General features: G+C 30.8%; 2 protein-coding genes across 2 annotated transcripts; both read right to left on the bottom strand.

Annotated features, from left to right (window-relative positions):
• Positions 1–16: 16 nt before the first annotated feature.
• LOC103492841 (glutathione S-transferase PARB-like) lies at positions 17–1,664 on the bottom strand. Its single transcript, XM_008453386.3, has 3 exons — positions 1,338–1,664; positions 1,201–1,249; positions 17–676 (listed from the first exon to the last, which is right to left on the bottom strand). Exons 1-3 carry the CDS (start codon positions 1,485–1,487, stop codon positions 225–227), a joined length of 651 nt encoding a protein of 216 aa, XP_008451608.2. The 5' UTR covers positions 1,488–1,664; the 3' UTR covers positions 17–224.
• A 4,715-nt stretch (positions 1,665–6,379) lies between these two features.
• LOC103492895 (glutathione S-transferase F13) lies at positions 6,380–8,683 on the bottom strand. The gene is made up of 3 exons (XM_008453440.2): positions 8,496–8,683; positions 7,390–7,438; positions 6,380–6,980 (listed from the first exon to the last, which is right to left on the bottom strand). The coding sequence occupies exons 1-3, from the start codon at positions 8,643–8,645 to the stop codon at positions 6,499–6,501; spliced, it is 681 nt and encodes a 226-aa protein (XP_008451662.2). The 5' UTR covers positions 8,646–8,683; the 3' UTR covers positions 6,380–6,498.
• Positions 8,684–17,260: the final 8,577 nt, after the last annotated feature.

Genomic DNA, 17,260 nt, shown 5'->3' with positions numbered 1-17,260 from the left:
AACTTAGAGAACCAAATTACCAAAATTTCCCAAAGTGGAACTTTGTGAACCAAAGTCAATTATTTCCATTTCCCATACAGTACATAATAAGAAACAAAAACAAACTACACCCATAAAGCAAAAACACCTTTTTTTTTTTTTTTTTTTCTCTTTTGGGAACTCCAAGAACCATTAACAAGCCAACATCAACACAAAACTACCTGTTCATATTGAAACCAAATCTCTTAACTCTGATTGCGCAAGGCTGTTACCTTAGCCCACGAAGGCCTTGCAAGGATCTCAGTCACCCAAGCGTTGACACGCGGCCGTGACTCGAACAGCTTCTTCGACGGTGTTGCCAACAAGTAGCTGATATTGGGGATGTGGTGCAAATCCGCCAAACTGAATTCATCCCCTGCTAAGAACTTATTTTTGCTAAGCTGATTCTCGTAGATGTCAAGAACTTTCCCCAGCTTGGCTTCATTCTCTGCCACCGCTGCGGGATCGGTTTCGCCGAGGCCAAATAATGGCTTGACTAGATGCTCGAACGACAAAGCCACCCCAGGTGGGTCGTAATGGTGGCCCTCCACTTCGATCCACGTTGATACGATCGCCGCTTTCTTTGGGTCGTTGGGGATCAACTGGGTTCCCTTGTTGGCGTAGGCCGTGGCCAAGTATTGAGTAATGGCCCTTGATTCTACACAAAGAAACATTTTATCAAACACCCTGAGCAGTCTATATTTTCAGATTGGGAATTTTCTATTGATTGCTTTTAGCTTTTGTCCATATTAGTTTTTGTACTTTTACGATCTCCACTTTGAACACACTGCACTCATATATTTCTACACTCAATTCGATGTCTTATTCATGAGTCTATGATAACCTAAATGAACATTTTGAGAGTATCAACCAACGTGAATGAGTGCATTATCAAAATAATATCTAAACATTTGACTAAATTAAACAAATACCCTTGTTCTTCGTTAAATTACAATATTATTTTTGACTTTTTGAAACTGAAACAGTACGAGGATCATCTAAAATGGTAGAAAAAACTAAATTTCTATTCTAGGTCATTCCCACACCATTTCAAGTTTTAATTTTCATCGGAAATGCAAAAAGATTTTTATTCCAAGAATTGTTTTCAAGTATTTACGAAAAGTCAATCGATTTTTTGAGTGCCAAATAACATTTAAAGAGGGAAACAGAGTCTTTCATTACCGAAAATGGTGAGATCCCCATCTTGAAACCCAGGAACTTGACCAAACGGCTACAGAAATTCCACAAAAACCCATTCAGAAACAATCGATGAAAAAAACATTCAGAATTAACAATTACAGAGAGAGAGAGATAGTAACATTAATGGAGAGAAAGGGGTGTTTCTTATGCTCGTTGTTTTTCATATCCAGAAGAACGAACTCATAATCGAGATCTTTCTCGTAAAGACAAGCGAGAACTCTGGACGTGGCAGTGGAAATTGGGCTTCCATGGACTTTGATACTGGCCATTACTATTGGAAGAAATTGAGATGGGGTTTTTGTGGGGAAGAGGAATTTGTTGGGTTTGTTTATAGAGAATATAGAATGAAAGAAGGATGAATTTGTGGTATTTGATGGTGTTGGCGAAGTGGGAAATCGGAGGAGTCGTAGAAGGCGGATCTTTAATGGAGGTCGCTTTCGGATTCGAAATGGTGGCCTCTGACTCATCAAATGAAATTATTTATCATTAGGTAAAATAATTATGGTAAAGTATTATTTGTAAATTATTTGATCCATTTTTTGGAATATAAAATTGGAAGATTATTAAAACATCATTAAACACATTCAACTTTTAAGATTCATTATTATTTTTTGTTCATATATTAGCAATTTAGGTATTTTAAAAAAATTATTAAAGGTTAGGACTATTTCTTTAATTTTAATGTTGAAAGTATTTCGTAATAATTTACCCCATTTTATGTTGTAATTTTTGTTTCCTTTTAGGTTATCGGTCCTTTTTAAATAAAAGATTGCGTGTATTTGAGATGTTTTAATCTCAATTCAACCTTTGAGTTTTTCTGACTCTAATTTATGTTAAGTTATTTTGTGTATCAATAGTTTTATTCTGATGTTGCGTTTGAGTATTGTGTATTCTATATTAAATTCAATTTAAATTTCAAGTATAGTTAGAGAAAAAACATTCTTAACTTTTAGAATTAGAATTTTATCACATATTTAAATAGATCGTTTGCAAAAATAGCAAAAAAATTTATGATAATAGGATCAATGTCACTAATGAAAAAAGTAGCAATTTAAAAGCAAATAACCCTCTCATAGGAGCATTCTAATATATCTAATTATTTGTCGTATTTGCAATATAAAAAAAAAAAAAAAAAAATCTATGAGGTGCTTTTCTTTTTTTTAAAAGAAAAAATTTACATAATTTTTCTATTTAAATTTGATAGTTTGACCGGATAAAGTTGAAAAGTAGAAAAAAATATATATGTGACCAATTAGGGGTAAAAATGATTTTTTTTAGCCTAAATTCCAAAGTTGATTTGACATGGATAGTGATTTTTTGTTTTTGTCTTTCTCTTTTTTAATTTCCTTTTTTAGGACAAAAGGAAAGAAACGTTCCATTAGAAGTATCTATAAATATTAGAAAGAAGAAGAAGGGATGGTTAACCTTTTTTGTTTTTGTTCTTATATATTATTGTTGTTATTATTATCTGTTAATGCAAAAACTTAGATATCGAAAAATGCACTTTATCTTTCATTAATAACAATGGTGAATTTGTAATTTAGAAAAAACGATAAATGCAACAATGTCTGTAATGTTTAAGATCCGTTTAAGTTGACTTGATAAAAATGTGTATTTCAAAAAACTCATTTTTATTTAAACATTTATGATAAAAAATTGTCTAAAAAGCACATTAAAAGTTGTTTTTGAGCAATTGTGACAAATACTTTATTTTTTTTAAATGGCTTATTTTTTAAATTAAATACTTAAAAATAATGTATTCCAAATATCTACTCTCAAAGACAATATGAGATTTTAGGTTGTAGCAAGAGTTTTTTTGGAATAAATCCCAATCTTTTAGAGTTGTAATTATATATTTAGAGTAGAATTCTGACCTATAAGGCATTCATATTAGAATTTTCGAGTCATATTAGGTTAACTCTCAGGCCAAATGGGTCAGAACATTCACTTTATTAATTGGCATATGTTCTATTCCTTAAAAGGAAAGGGTCGACCTCTCGCCTTCATCTTTGCCTTAGATCGAAAAGTTATTTTGGCTTTTCACCCAAGCTTTATTCTTCCCAAGGCTCAAATTAGATCATAACATATACATGGTTGAGATCGAGGTTGGGCATAAATCTAGGTGTTGACTTGACCTCTCCTCTTTCTAGAATGTGATGTATTGGTTTTAGTTTTGCCCTAAATCCTAAACCCTAAAATTTCATATACAATTAAAACTATTGTAAGTAAGATATGTTAATTTGATGGCGTAATTGAAACTATTATAAGTAAGGCCAATTTGATGGCTAAGTTTTTTTTTTTTTTTTTTTTTTAAAATGAAATTTAACTTCTACTTTCACTTTTTTTAAGATAAAATGAAAATTTATATGTGTTGTTCATTTTCTACCCTTATTTTTAAGAAAATAGAAACCAAACTAAAATTTGAAAAGATAAAGAAAGTAATTTTAAAAAGTTGTTTTCTTTTTAAATAACAACTTTTACGTTCCTTCACTAAAATAAAAATTAAGACAAAAAAAAAATGGAAAGAAAACAACATAACTTTCAATAAAATTAAAATTGGTGCTGATTTAATTTTGATTAAGAGTCAATAATAATTAGAATAAACCATAATTTTTGTTAAGGTTTGTATATTGTTGAAAAATAATATAAAATTATTCCTACATAGTAAAATTTTGCTATGTGAACTAAATATTTTAGTTTTTTTTTTTTTAATTATTATTATACATTTGAAAATGCCTTTAAAATAGTAATATATCATTGGCTTTTATTTTTTTTTTTCAACCAATAATGATAGAAAATCAACTAGTGATTAAGATGTATTGGCTTTTAGACCTTACTAAAAAAATATCATCAAATAATTTAGTGGCAAAATGAAAATAGTAAAGTTGATTTTGACCCAAAGTATTGAAATTATCTTTAAAGAATTGGAATCTTCTTCTTAATATCTATAATTACTTATTGGGGAATTCTGTTTTTTTTTTCCTCTTCTTTCTAATTTATTCTCCTCTTCTTTTTTCAACTCCACTAGTTTTTTTCTTTCTTAATAAATAAAATCCAGTACTCACTACTTTAGTACATTTAATTTATTTTTGGTGCAACTCCTCCAACTAAAAACTAAAAGGAATGTTTTGAAAAAATTTGTCACATGATAATTGTTGGTTGAATAATGGAGTTAATTGCATATATAAAAATAGATTAAACTGATTCGTCAATATTGTCTCTTTTAATTTTGTGTATCATAATGTCGTTCTAACGTTAACTTTTTGTTTAGTTGAACGTTGATTACAATTTTGAATCTTAGATATTTTAATTGGAGGGTAAATTAATGTCACGTGGTTAGAGTGGGTACTAAACGTGCAACACTTTTTAGAGGTTAATGCACAAAGAACTTAGATAGGCGGGGGAAGATAATAGGGCGTGGGAAGAGAAAAAGAGTGAGTTTGTGTGATTGAGAGAGCTTTGATTAACTCTTCTTGGAGTTGTGTACACAAATGATCCCTCTTTAGAGTATGTATAGATATATGCCAACCAACCTAGGGGCTTTATGAGGTCGACCATGGGCTCCTTTAGATACAACTTGTACATTTTAGCCCTTACAATTTAGCCTAGAACATTCTAGACACTCCTAGACCTACTATAGCGCTTTTGGACCATCATAGAACCTTGGCCATCATTAAAGGTGCCGTCATGGAATGTTTCAAGCCTTGCCTAGCATTCTCTAGCACGTTCTAGGATCTTCCCGAATGGTTTGGAAACTTCCACCAGGTAATTTAGGCATTCTCTCGAGCCTTCTAAAGCCTTCTAAGACTATCTAGGACATAGATGGGTGGTATAGCATAGCCATGGGGCTTCTTTAATCCTTGCTAGACACCTGTGGCGCTCACTGGGGCCTTCTAGGTGCATCGTCTGGGCATGTCGCAAGGGTGTTGGGGCTCTTCCGGGCATTTTAAAAGCTTCGAGAGGTTTGTAGAGGCTCCTTGGGGCACCTGAACGATGGGTGCGTGCACTGGGCTACTGGGTGCACACGATGGGAATGCATGTTTGGTATGCGCGAGGCAGTGTGCATGATGGGTGCACGCTGCATGTATATGCGAGGCAACGTGCATGTCGTGGGCCTGTGTCGAGGGCACATGTCATGCGTCTATGAGCACGGGCGACCGTCTAAGGCTAGGCATACACCTATGCATGCGCATGCCTAGGCTGTCAACTGATCATGCGCATAGGCTGTGCATGGAGCACTGGTGCCATGCGTTCACAGCCATCTAGGCGTTCGTGCCTATGGGCATCTCCATCTGGCACGCACATGAGCTGTGTCATGGACATCCGTCTTGGCAAGCTTGTGGGGCTTGGCTACCTTGGTGGGTACATGCTAGTGTCATGGGCATGTGTTATAGCCACACATGGGCTGTCAACATGACGTATTGGGCTCTTCCTTGGCTTTGCTAAATAAGGCTTGGGCATCATTTTGGTGCAAATTTTGGAGTGATTTTTGCGGGACATGACACCAACTTCATGAAGAGTTAATCAAAGCTCTTTCATTCATACAAACTCACTTTATTATCTTTTGTTGTCAATCTAAGCACTTTGTGCACTAAACCTCTAAAGGCTTGGTTTTTTGATAGCAAGACAATTAAGTTCCCCACATTTGGTTAGTTTCTCACTCTAACCACATGACAATAAGCATCTTTTTCTATCTATCTATTCTCTCTCTAAAATATTTTGCTATTAATTTCCATATCTTTATGTGGGACAAAGGTGTTTCTTTTTTTCTTTATAAACATGGGTTATCTATTGGTAGTTAGAAATTTTCGACGGTATTATGACTTTGAACAAAAATTTAATTAAGCTTAACTTTAGGCAAATGTCTTAAAATTTTGCATCATAAACAGTTAAGCTTTGACAACCAATTTTGCTTGAAACATTCAAAATTTGTTGCTAAATACAAAATATATTTCATAATGAGATTAAGTCAGTTTAAACTATAATAATCAAAACTTGATTTAATTATAATTTTAGAATTGTCAATTACTATTATTGTGTTCAATTCTCTCCAATCCATTAAGTTTCAATTCCGATCCAACTTTGATCTTTAAGTAATGTAGTCTAAAGTAAAGTAAATATATAAGGTAGAAAAGTAACGGACCAAAAACCTAACGCCCATGGTTTCTCAAAAATATTGACAAACTAGAATGAAAGCAACGTCAATCATTTTTCCCTAATAGATTCCATTCATTCTCTAAAATTTTACATCATATCAAAAGACAAAAAAAAAAAAAAAAATCACTTTTTCTTGTTATCACCACCAAAATCAAAATTATCCATCCCCTCAATAACTTTAAGAAACGCAGGGCGGGATGAAATATTATCCCACCAAGCCTTGACATTCGGTCGATCATTAATCATTGAAGCCCATGGCGTCTTCATGAAGTAGAACGTGCAAGGGAGGTGGTGGAGATCAGCCAAGGTGTACCGAGGCCCGGCCAAGTACTTGGTGGCTCCTAGGCGCTTCTCGTACACGTCGAGCACGGTGCCTAGGTGCTCCAAGTTCTGGTCAATGAGGTGCTGGTTGGGCTTGTGGCCTCGAAGGTGAGCAGTGAAGAACTCATGGATGATACGACTTATTGCAGGGTTGTAGTGGTGAGACTCAACCTTCATCCATTGCTTCACAATGGCTTCTTCTCTGGGGGTTTGGTGTTGCAATAGAAGATCTGGTCCTGTTTCCTTGTGCTTGTTTGCGATGTAGGATGTGATTGCTCTTGATTCTATTTGTGTGTAAAACGTAAGTGTTTATTTAGTTTCTTTTAGAACTTTTGAAAGTGTGTATAAGAAGAAGTCTAATTTTTTTTTTCAAAAAGGTTGTATCAAATCTAGACTCTGGATCCATTCTAATCTTCTATTCTCTTGATCTAACATTTTACAAAGTTTTCACTACAAGAATGGAATACCGATGATTTTCAAATCTAATCTTAATAAAAAACATAAATTGATTCACTTTTAACAATTTAGAAGTTGAATTAATATCGAAACTATAATTTATTGTTTTACATATATGAAATTATAGTTTTAACTAAATTTTAAGAACGGTATTAATTTGATACTCTAAATAATGCTTAGGGTTTAAATTGAAGTAGTGTAGGATATAACATAAGAGAGGGAAGGAGAAAGAGATACCAAATAAGGTAAGATCACAATCTTCTAGGGCTGGAATTTGGCCAAAGGGCTGCATATAACACAAAATCCCTACATCAATTAATATATACGAATAGATCATAATTGTTTTAAATGATAAAACTGTTGAAAATATTTATAAACATATAATAAAATTTTACTTTCTATTAGAATGGATCGAGATAGACCCAGATGTCTATCTATCATTGCCTATCACTAAAGATGCCTATCTAAGTCTATCGTGGATGGTAAAACTTTAGTATTTTGTTATATTTGAAAACATTTGTAATATAATATATAGTATAAAAAAAAGAAAAAAAGTTAAAAAGAAAAATTAAGAGATATTATGAAAAGGGGATTACTATTCATTTGATGCTCTTCCAAAATTGAATCAATGTGTAGGTGAAATTATTGTTTACACAGTCCAGCAATTGACATATTTACTAATTTCTTTGAATTAATGGAAAGCCAAAACCTTCATTTAAAAAAAATAGTGATTCTTAAAAGAATAATTATTTTTCGAAAAAACAAAAAAGTTTGGAATTTGTGCATTACATTAACATCGCTTTATTTAATTATGTTTGAAAACATTAAATCAACATAACATTAAATTATATGCTTTAATTAATTTGCTTTGAAGACTATATAATAAAAAGAAATTTGGATGTTTTGAAATTTTGATTCAACAATTCAAATGTTTATTTGGGTGCAGTACAAAGTTAAACATGATAAAAAATATAAAATTTAAGAATTAAAAATTAAAAACAAGAATATGCATACGAAATTCTTTTTAAAATTGATATTGTAGCAAAAAGTTTCATATCTATCAAGCTCAATATATATTGTCGGTTTGAACTAATATAATAGAAAGCCATTAACATTTACATACTATAACATCGATATGTATGTTCTTTTATGGTAGTTTTGAACTATTATCATTGCATAACTATTATTTTGATGACACTCAAAACAACGATAGTTTTGAAATCAATATCGTTTCAACTAGTTAGTTAATTATCGTACATTAACCAACATTGTAGGTTGAAAAGAAAAAGATAATATACGAAAAGTAAAGAGGGGGAGAATGAATGGGAGTGAGAAAAACAAACATTGATAGCCAAAAATGGTGGTTGCTTGTGTTCACCATTGAAAAGGTCGACATGAAGAAGTTGGAAATGAATTTGCTTTTCATGAAGACAAATCATGACGGTTGACGTGCATGTCGAGATCGGCAATCCATACACTTTCACGCCTGTCATCGAAACTACTTCTCTCACAATACTACAAATTTATCATAAACATTTGATGACAGATTTCTTCTCCTTCCTTCCTCAATTTATACCTAATTTTTAGGTTAAATTATATATAAAAAATTATCTTCCACAATCATTGGGTTTTTTTTTCTTTTTTAATCATATCCTCGGACTTTGAAATTTAATTATATTAACCTTGCCGTCTAAAACATAAATTTGTTTTTTATATTTATAGATATAAAATTATATTTATTTATGAGTATGGATTTAAACACATACAATAAAAATAAAAATAAAAATATAAACGTATAGTATATGATTAATCTTAAATCACCAATCGATTCAAAAGTTTAAATAGATGAGAAGACATTTGAAGAAAATCTTAATAAGTGGAAATGAATATTAATTGAGGAGGAAAGTAACGTGGTAAGGGTTTAACTTGAACACAGAGAATTGATTTTTCTATCCTAATATTATTTTCAATTACCAATTAACCTAAAAACTTAAACGGACAAATAAATCTTCTAGGTTTAGGATTTTTTTTGTTCGTCATAATTTTAATCTATATAGTTTTTAAGTAATTAATTTTATTATAATTTAGGGTAGGACGGCTAATAATTAATGAAGAAAATATTAAAAAAAAAAGGATGAAGTGATTATATTAATGGTTTTTCAATTTGTTGTTAATGATAATCCAAAGAAACAAAAGAGTGTGGGAATCGTTATAACCGAGGTCAATGGTCAAACCTCTCTTCACTAAATATTTCTTTTTCCAAAAATAAAAAATATACTCTAAAAAATTTATTGTTTGTTTTAAAATACTCGATTACTCGAACTTTGACCTACGGTCTAGAATCGGCTACTATATCTTACTTGATGTTTAGTTTTTGTTTATTATAGTTCACACTAACTATCATAAAATTATTTAAAATATGTCATTGTCTATATATAATAGAAAGTTAAAAGTTGTTAAGTATTATACTTACATATATAGCTACAATAAAACTACTCAGGACTATGATAACTAATGACTGATTTTTAATCAACTCAATGTCCTAAGCAATTCTTCCAAAATTACAAAATAAAATAATAATTTGATGTAAAAATAATGTGACAGTAAACTAAAACAAAAATTTGATTGTTGTAGAGTTATAAGTTCTGATTGAATGATATATTAAGAACAAACTTTAACATTATTATAACTTTTCAAAATATAAATGATAAAATTTAAGGATGTCTCACTCGAAAGATCAGACCAACCCATTTGATAATGATTTTATTTTTGGTTCTCTTCACGAATTATGGGTTGTAATTTAGTCGAAACTTTATTAGTACATACTTTCCCATTCCTTCAAATTTCAAAACAAAAAAAAAAAAAATCCCTAGAACTTGTTTTTCTAAATATTCTTTTTAGGGAGTGAAGGAAAAAACAAAGAAACTTATAAATTATGGTATTGTTTTATAAACTTAATTTAACAAAATAATCTTTTTTGTTTTTTTAAAAAAAGTATACTCTTAATTCCTTTTTTTATTACATTTTTTCATCTGTGTGAAATTTCAAAATTAATTCTTTTGAAATCATTCAATTTGGTAATCATGCTTGATTTTTTTTGTTTGTTTTCTTTTGAAAAATAAATCTATAAACATTTTTTTTTACTTTTAAAATTTATACTTTGTTATTTATCATTTACTAATAGCTTCAAATTAAGACCAAGATAAGTTTTGAAAATTAAAAATAGTAACTTTTAAAAATTTGTCTTTATTTTTGGAATTGGACTAAGAAATTAACTTAAAAATATCTTTTGTTTTCTAGACATTTGATAAAAGGTTTGAGTCTAAAATTCAACGTGACGACAGTAGAGACGAATGTAGGTAGCTTTTTTTTCACTTGATAGAAAAATATTTGCTTTTCTCAAATTGTCAAATAATATTTTGGACAATAATTTTCGACATTGTGATTTGTTTAGTAATATATCATTTAATTCTTTTCTTTTTTATTTTAAAAATTAAGAAATATCTTCTCTCAATTTTTTTACAATATTTAGAATCTTCTGGTAATTTTTTTTTTAATCTAAATTTCAAAACTAAAACAAACTTTTACAAACTACGACCCTTATTCATAATCATTTTGTTTTTTATTTTAAAAAGTTAATGATTATTTCTTATCATTTTCTAAAGTAGAAAAATGCAAATCTCAGCCAAACTTTTTTTTTAAAAAAAAAAAATTTAGAAAACTACTTTTATTCTTTTTAATTTTCAAATTTTCATAGTCTTAAAAATTGTTAGTAAAAAGTGTATATATCAAAAGATGAGATCCAATACTCAAATATTCATTTATAAACTTAATTTTTAAGAACAAAGAATCCAAAACGAAATGTTACTAAACAAAATCTATATGTTTTAATTTTTAAATGTTAAATTAGTTTTTGGAAGCTTTGGTAAAAAGTAGATAATACAAATTAAAAATTTAAAGGTAAAATGATATTATTAGACTTAATTTAAAGAAAACCTAACATATCACATGACTTCGAAACTAATATCGTAACATGAAATCAATTGAACTACGTTCATTTTAACACTTATAATAATCAAAATGGAAATTTAATTTAAAATAGAAATAAATAAATAAATAGCTTTTAATTTTGAGTAAATTTCCACCCCCTTGAGATTTGCTTCTCTATTTTCAATGACACACCGTCCTAAGTTTATTGCTTTGATATTTCAACATAAAATGGGAGAAATTAGTTAATTAGAGATGATTCATTTCTCAGTGCCAACAATATTTCCTTAATTAAATATTAATTAGGTTTCTAATTTATCTAACCTTTTTACTAAATATTTTAATTTACTACAACAATGATTTCAAATATTCATATAGTTTCTGAATCTAGATGTTAACTTTAATATCTTTCCTAAAAAGAGAGAAAGAAAAAGAAAAGAAAAGACTTTAAATAATTCAGAATTACAAAAGTAATTAAATAACAATTTTTTTATAAAAATTCACAAAATTGAAAACTAGTCAAATTAAGCAACTTTTAATCTACCTCAAAATTAGATGTGACTACAACTAGTACAAATAATAGTTTTTTTCTTTGCAAAAGTAAACTAATATTTTATTTCGAAAATAATAAAATTTCAAGTTATGGTTGGAAAAAAATAAACAGATTACAAAGAAATGGAAATTACTTAGGTGGTTGGTTTCTTATTTTTTTTTAGAAGAATTGTTATTTGTCGAAACATACCCTAAATAAAATGAATTTATTACCTATTGCTTCATCATTTATGAAGAAGGGGCACGTTCATTGTGATTTAAAAATTTTTTAAAAAGACTCGAGCAATGCTTTTTAATTAGTTAAAAACAATTTTATTTATAGTATTTAAAATGTATTTTATTTGTAGTACAAATTTCAAAAGTATTGATTTTGAAGACATGAGAAATGATTTTAAACTTCCAAACATGCAGTGGTTGGAATACATACATGATCACTCACAAACACAACAAAAAAGGAAATAGAGGACTATTTGAAAATCTACAAATGACACATTCCGTATGATGGTTTTTATTGGAGATATATATATAGACAGCGAGAGAGAGATAGAGAGAGAGTTAAACAAATGTAAACGTCTGAGGATTTATAACTGAAACAAAAATGTAATAAAACAACTAAGTACAAGAATATATAGATGGACTTCGTCAAAGAAGGAGTTTTATAACCGTAGTACCTCGTTTACGAATGCTTCAACCTTTACAACCTGAAGATATAGACAAAAAAATAGTTTGTTATTACATATGCGTGCCGGTAAGGATAACGTATTGTAAAAAAATGAATGACAAAACGAAAATGAAACATACCTTAACCGAAACGAAACTTCACAAATCCATGGAACGGGTCAAAAAATCAAACAAGGTGTGAGTACATAATGTATGTAAAAGAACATAGCCTCAGAGTTAATTTGATTACCGCAAAGACGTTCAAGAAGAACGCAGTTACGGTACCATTTTTTGCGGTGGAGTTCATAACATCATATGTAAAACAGAAGCAACCAAATACAGACATAAAATACAGCAACCATTACTTGTGACAGTGCAGAAGGAAACAAAGCATTACTTGTCACAGTGCAGCAGGAAACAAATTTACAAAAACACTCTTTTGTAAAATACAGACAAAGGCAAAGAAGGCGAAACACAGAGTTAATTTGATTACAGCAAAGACGTTCAAGAAGAACGCAGTTACGGTACCATTTTTTGCGGTGGAGTTCATAACATCATATGTAAAACAGAAGCAACCAAATACAGACATAAAATACAGCAACCATTACTTGTGACAGTGCAGAAGGAAACAAAGCATTACTTGTCACAATGCAGCAGGAAACAAATTTACAAAAGCACTCTTTTGTAAAATACAGATAAAGGCAAAGAAGGTGAAACACAGGGGCTGAATTGAAAGAAAAAAATTAACATAGTTGAAAAAATATCAATTGTCGTTGGAAACATGATAAACATACCATATAACAAAGAATGGAATGCAAGTATAGCAATGGAATTTGAATAACATACCAAATACAAATGCAAGTATACCAAAAAGGATAGTTAGTTGAATATGGAATGGAAGGAGGAAGGGTCCATTATATAGTAAAGGGAGTATAAAGCAGCAGTAAAGAAACCCAACAAGAATCCCATAAAAAAGGGGATTTCACAAATTCAGTCAAACTTGAAGGAAGTAGGTAATCTTTTTCAACAGAAGCACACAGTATCCATGACATTATGAGATTTTTTTTAACAGTAGGCAAAACAAATAAAAACATGTTCAACAGCATGGATATTACCACAAAATTTAGCTCATTAGGAGGCAGAAGAACATATGAATTACAACATATGAAATACATGTGAATAACAGAGAGTGCGGATGATAGAAGAAATTCGGAATACATATGAAAAACAGAGAGCGCGGATGATTAATAAACTTCACAGACGAGGCAGTAAACAAAATTTCAACATAAGGCCTAAATTAAACTCAGCACCGCGAAGAGGAATAAATATTAGACTGATAATAAGAAAAAAAATTGCATAATGTAATCAGATTGACCACCACAATGCTCATCATCGGCTGACCATACCTTTGGTGCACACCGAAGACCCCTACCGTGCTCCGCCATGCCCGTTCAAAAACTTCCTTTCACCGATTTAGTGTAGCATCTACCATAAATGGTTGTTCGGTATGAAAAAAGTGTAGTAAACTCGTTCTAGGACTGGCAAGAGTGGGGAGCGGCAAGGGTTTGTTCGGCATACGAAGGGTATGGAAATATGGAGAGAGGATGAGAAATGTTTCGGAGGTCACGCACGTTGGTGGCAACCGATCAACGAAACAGAGAGATTAAGAAGGGTTTCGGGAAGAGTAGGGCAAAAAATGGAGGACGAAGAACACGAACATCTCCTTCGTTCGAAGGAGATGTAAATTAATTTCAAGACGGAAAGAGAAGAGATCGGTAAAAGGGAAGTAATCAGAGAAAAAAAGGGAAGATAATGAAGGGAAAACGTTAGGAAAATCGCGAGAAGAAGTACGACAACAGATCGGAAAATGGTAGGGTTAGGAGACGCGTACGACGGCTAAGGAAGTAGAGAAGATAGGTTAAAAGGGGGATTAGGATAACCCTAATCCCCTTTCAACAAAATACTTGGGCCAAACAAGGTTTGGCCCAAAATCTTTTTCCTTTTCCCTCTAAACCCGAGGCCCAAACACACCCTAATGGTTTACAGAGATAATATCTAGACCATTGAATAAAAATTGCATACTGATTTTCTTTGAATTATTTAGTAAATAATATAAACGTTTATATTGGTATATTGGTTTTTGTACTTTTGAAAAATTGATTGATTTGATCTTTCATCTTCTATAATGACACCTAGTTTTCTTTTTCCTTAAAAGGTTTCTACGATGTTAAGAAAATACATATCAAAATAGTTTATTTTCTAAAAATAAAAATACTCACATAGATATTTCAAAAACATATAAACCTTATTTAAAAGGTATATATATACACCAAAATAAACCTAACTTAAAAAGTACACAAAAATAAAAACGAACATTTTAAAATATCAAAAATAAAATAAATTCATGTTTTTTTACCCTTGTGGGATGGAATAATAAAACATCACGATGATTCATGTTTTATGTTAGTTAAGATATATTCATTATTGTAAATAATTTTAAAACATAAAAAATATACAAATTTGAATCACTCTTGTGATGGTTTAAAGTTACCATAAACTCTAGAAACAACTCTAAAATATTTTCATCTTTCTCGACCAAGATATTAATGTTTTGTTTTGTTTGTTTAGTAAGGGTCGATCATACGAGAAGAGACAGTGTTGGAACCACCCTGATTTCAGAGATCAACGAATATTCTGCTCTTTCTAGTCGATGTTTCCGTGAGTCACTCAAATCAAAAATCATTTACAACATAACAACAAGAGGGATAGGCAGCATGATCAGTATGACTAGTCTCAAGCAAGAACTCAATAGGGTAGATTCGATCAAGCAAGAACTCAATAGGGTAGATGCGAGATCGAAGGGGGAGGGCAGAATGCTTAGTTTGTTTAGTACAACTTTTTAGGTTATTTTTGACAATTTCTCGTAACTATTACAAAAGGGTATCTCGATATTGATAACATAATAATCACTCGAATTTCATTTTCATTGTATGGAAAAGTAAACACTATTAATGATTTTCTTTATAAAGAAAATCAATTCAAATCGTTCTTTTGACATTTAGTAACACCAACAAAAATTGTTCCATTGTGTTCTTTTTATAAAACAATCGCATATCAAAAAATTACATATTCCAAACGAATAAGGAAACTTAAGAGTAAACTATCATAAGTTGGTCTAGTAATAATAAATGAGACATAAAATCATGTAATAAAAAAAATGACAACTATCATAAGTTAACCTAATAGTAAAAAACGAAATAATATCAATAACTAATTTTATCATAGGTTCAATTATCTACGATGACCACCTACCTAGAAATTAATTTCTCATATGTTTCCTTAACACCCACTTAAACGTTGGAGAATCAAACAGATTGTCTCATAAGATAAGTTGAAATACGTATAAGTTCAGCGAACACTCACGAATATCAAAAAAAAAAAAAAAGAAACATGAGAGTAATTTTCTTAGGATGGATAATCCTAAGAAAGTGGGTAGCCTAACACTGTCACCTACTTAATTCTTAGCTAACTGCCGTGTGTTGTTTAATAAATTATAATTTGTCTACATTAATCCACCATCACTCAAACTACTCCCTCTTTATCCAAAATAATAATACACTATCACCGAACTCTACCAACTTCTGGAATCTTTCCCACAGTTTCAAAACTATCAAATAAAATCCCAACATTAATTATAATAGCATCAACTTAGGACCGGACTAAACAATTTTAGAATACATAGAGTTTTGGTGTCAACACCAAAACTTCAAAGGTAGGGTCTACTAAAGTTAACACACGGACATCACAGACATACAAAGAAAAATGAAACCCAATGCTCCCTTTAATCCCTCTCCACACCCCAAAACAACAATCTTACCCTCTTTCTCTATTCTAGACATTTAATTCTGGAACTCCATCTTACAATCTTACAACTCTACCTCACACAAACGTCTTTATTCCAATATATTAACTCAAAGACTTCATAACTCAAATGAAATGCCCCAAAATGTTGAAACAATGTCAAAATCTCAACATCCATGTTACCCTCTGGTTTGAGGACTCTGCAAAATTGGAAACATAACTAGAGGTGTTCCAGAGTCCGAAGTTTCTACTAAAACATACAAGGGTGTTTAGTTCCACAAGAAGTTTAAGCATTATACTCGTCAGAAAGTCCAAGGAATTTGTAGGTATCACTACCAAAAGAACATTAATTTCATATTTTATAATATCCTTATATCCTTATAGTGTAGGTCTCACGAGTGAACTTCATAACTCGATGGATATCAAAACTCCACTCCTTGCACCCACTCAACGTTAAAGTGTTCTAAGTTCTACCGCCCTCCTTATTCTCAATCCAGGTGTCCCTATCTCCAAAAACACAGTATATAATTCATAAACAGCCAACGGCTAATGACAAGAACAGACATTACACTCAATCTTAGCCAAAAGATCAAGAAAGGTATAAGCAAACACTGCTGCAAATATTCCCAGTAATCACCAGAAAATATTCTTAGCTCCGTCGAATATCTTACTCATATTCCACAGAAAATAAGCCTAATCAGTCACAAACATCCAACCTGTTAACATGTCCTTTAATACCCCCAAAGACACTGAATGGTGGATAAAAAATCCAGACTATAGTTTTAAATAATGGATGTAGACTACTTGAGATACCTAGTAATAAATAGATCCATCGTTTATCTTCAACTCTTCTACCTACATGGCTTTTTTTTTTTGGAATGCGTACCCTAACGATAAGGCATTTCTTCTCTTTATCATCAATTCCGATGTAATATTTTTTGTTAATGCTTTGGTACCCTTTCGTTTGTCTCCATTTTATCAGGTAACTCCAGGAAAAACACATTATGTTGTCATTCAAATCATCATTATATTACAACAAAGTTATCTA

The sequence above is a fragment of the Cucumis melo genome, chromosome 1 (assembly GCF_025177605.1).
Source record: "Cucumis melo cultivar AY chromosome 1, USDA_Cmelo_AY_1.0, whole genome shotgun sequence".
Lineage (NCBI taxonomy): Eukaryota > Viridiplantae > Streptophyta > Magnoliopsida > Cucurbitales > Cucurbitaceae > Cucumis > Cucumis melo.
The sequence above is the reverse complement of the archived record's forward strand: the minus strand, read 5'-3'. Positions and strand labels throughout refer to the sequence as shown.

Bases quoted from the DNA above. Each gene is read 5' to 3' on its own strand.
- LOC103492841 (XM_008453386.3), bottom strand. From the start codon at position 1,487: ATGGCCAGTATCAAAGTCCATGGAAGCCCAATTTCCACTGCCACGTCC. The intron at 1,250-1,337 runs GTTACTATCTCT...GAATTTCTGTAG, and splicing joins ACCCCTTTCTCTCCATTAAT to CCGTTTGGTCAAGTTCCTGG. The intron at 677-1,200 runs GTAATGAAAGAC...TTCTTTGTGTAG, and splicing joins TGGGGATCTCACCATTTTCG to AATCAAGGGCCATTACTCAA.
- LOC103492895 (XM_008453440.2), bottom strand. From the start codon at position 8,645: ATGACAGGCGTGAAAGTGTATGGATTGCCGATCTCGACATGCACGTCA. The intron at 7,439-8,495 runs GTTTGTTTTTCT...TGTTATATGCAG, and splicing joins CACCATTTTTGGCTATCAAT to CCCTTTGGCCAAATTCCAGC. The intron at 6,981-7,389 runs GTATCTCTTTCT...ACACACAAATAG, and splicing joins TTGTGATCTTACCTTATTTG to AATCAAGAGCAATCACATCC.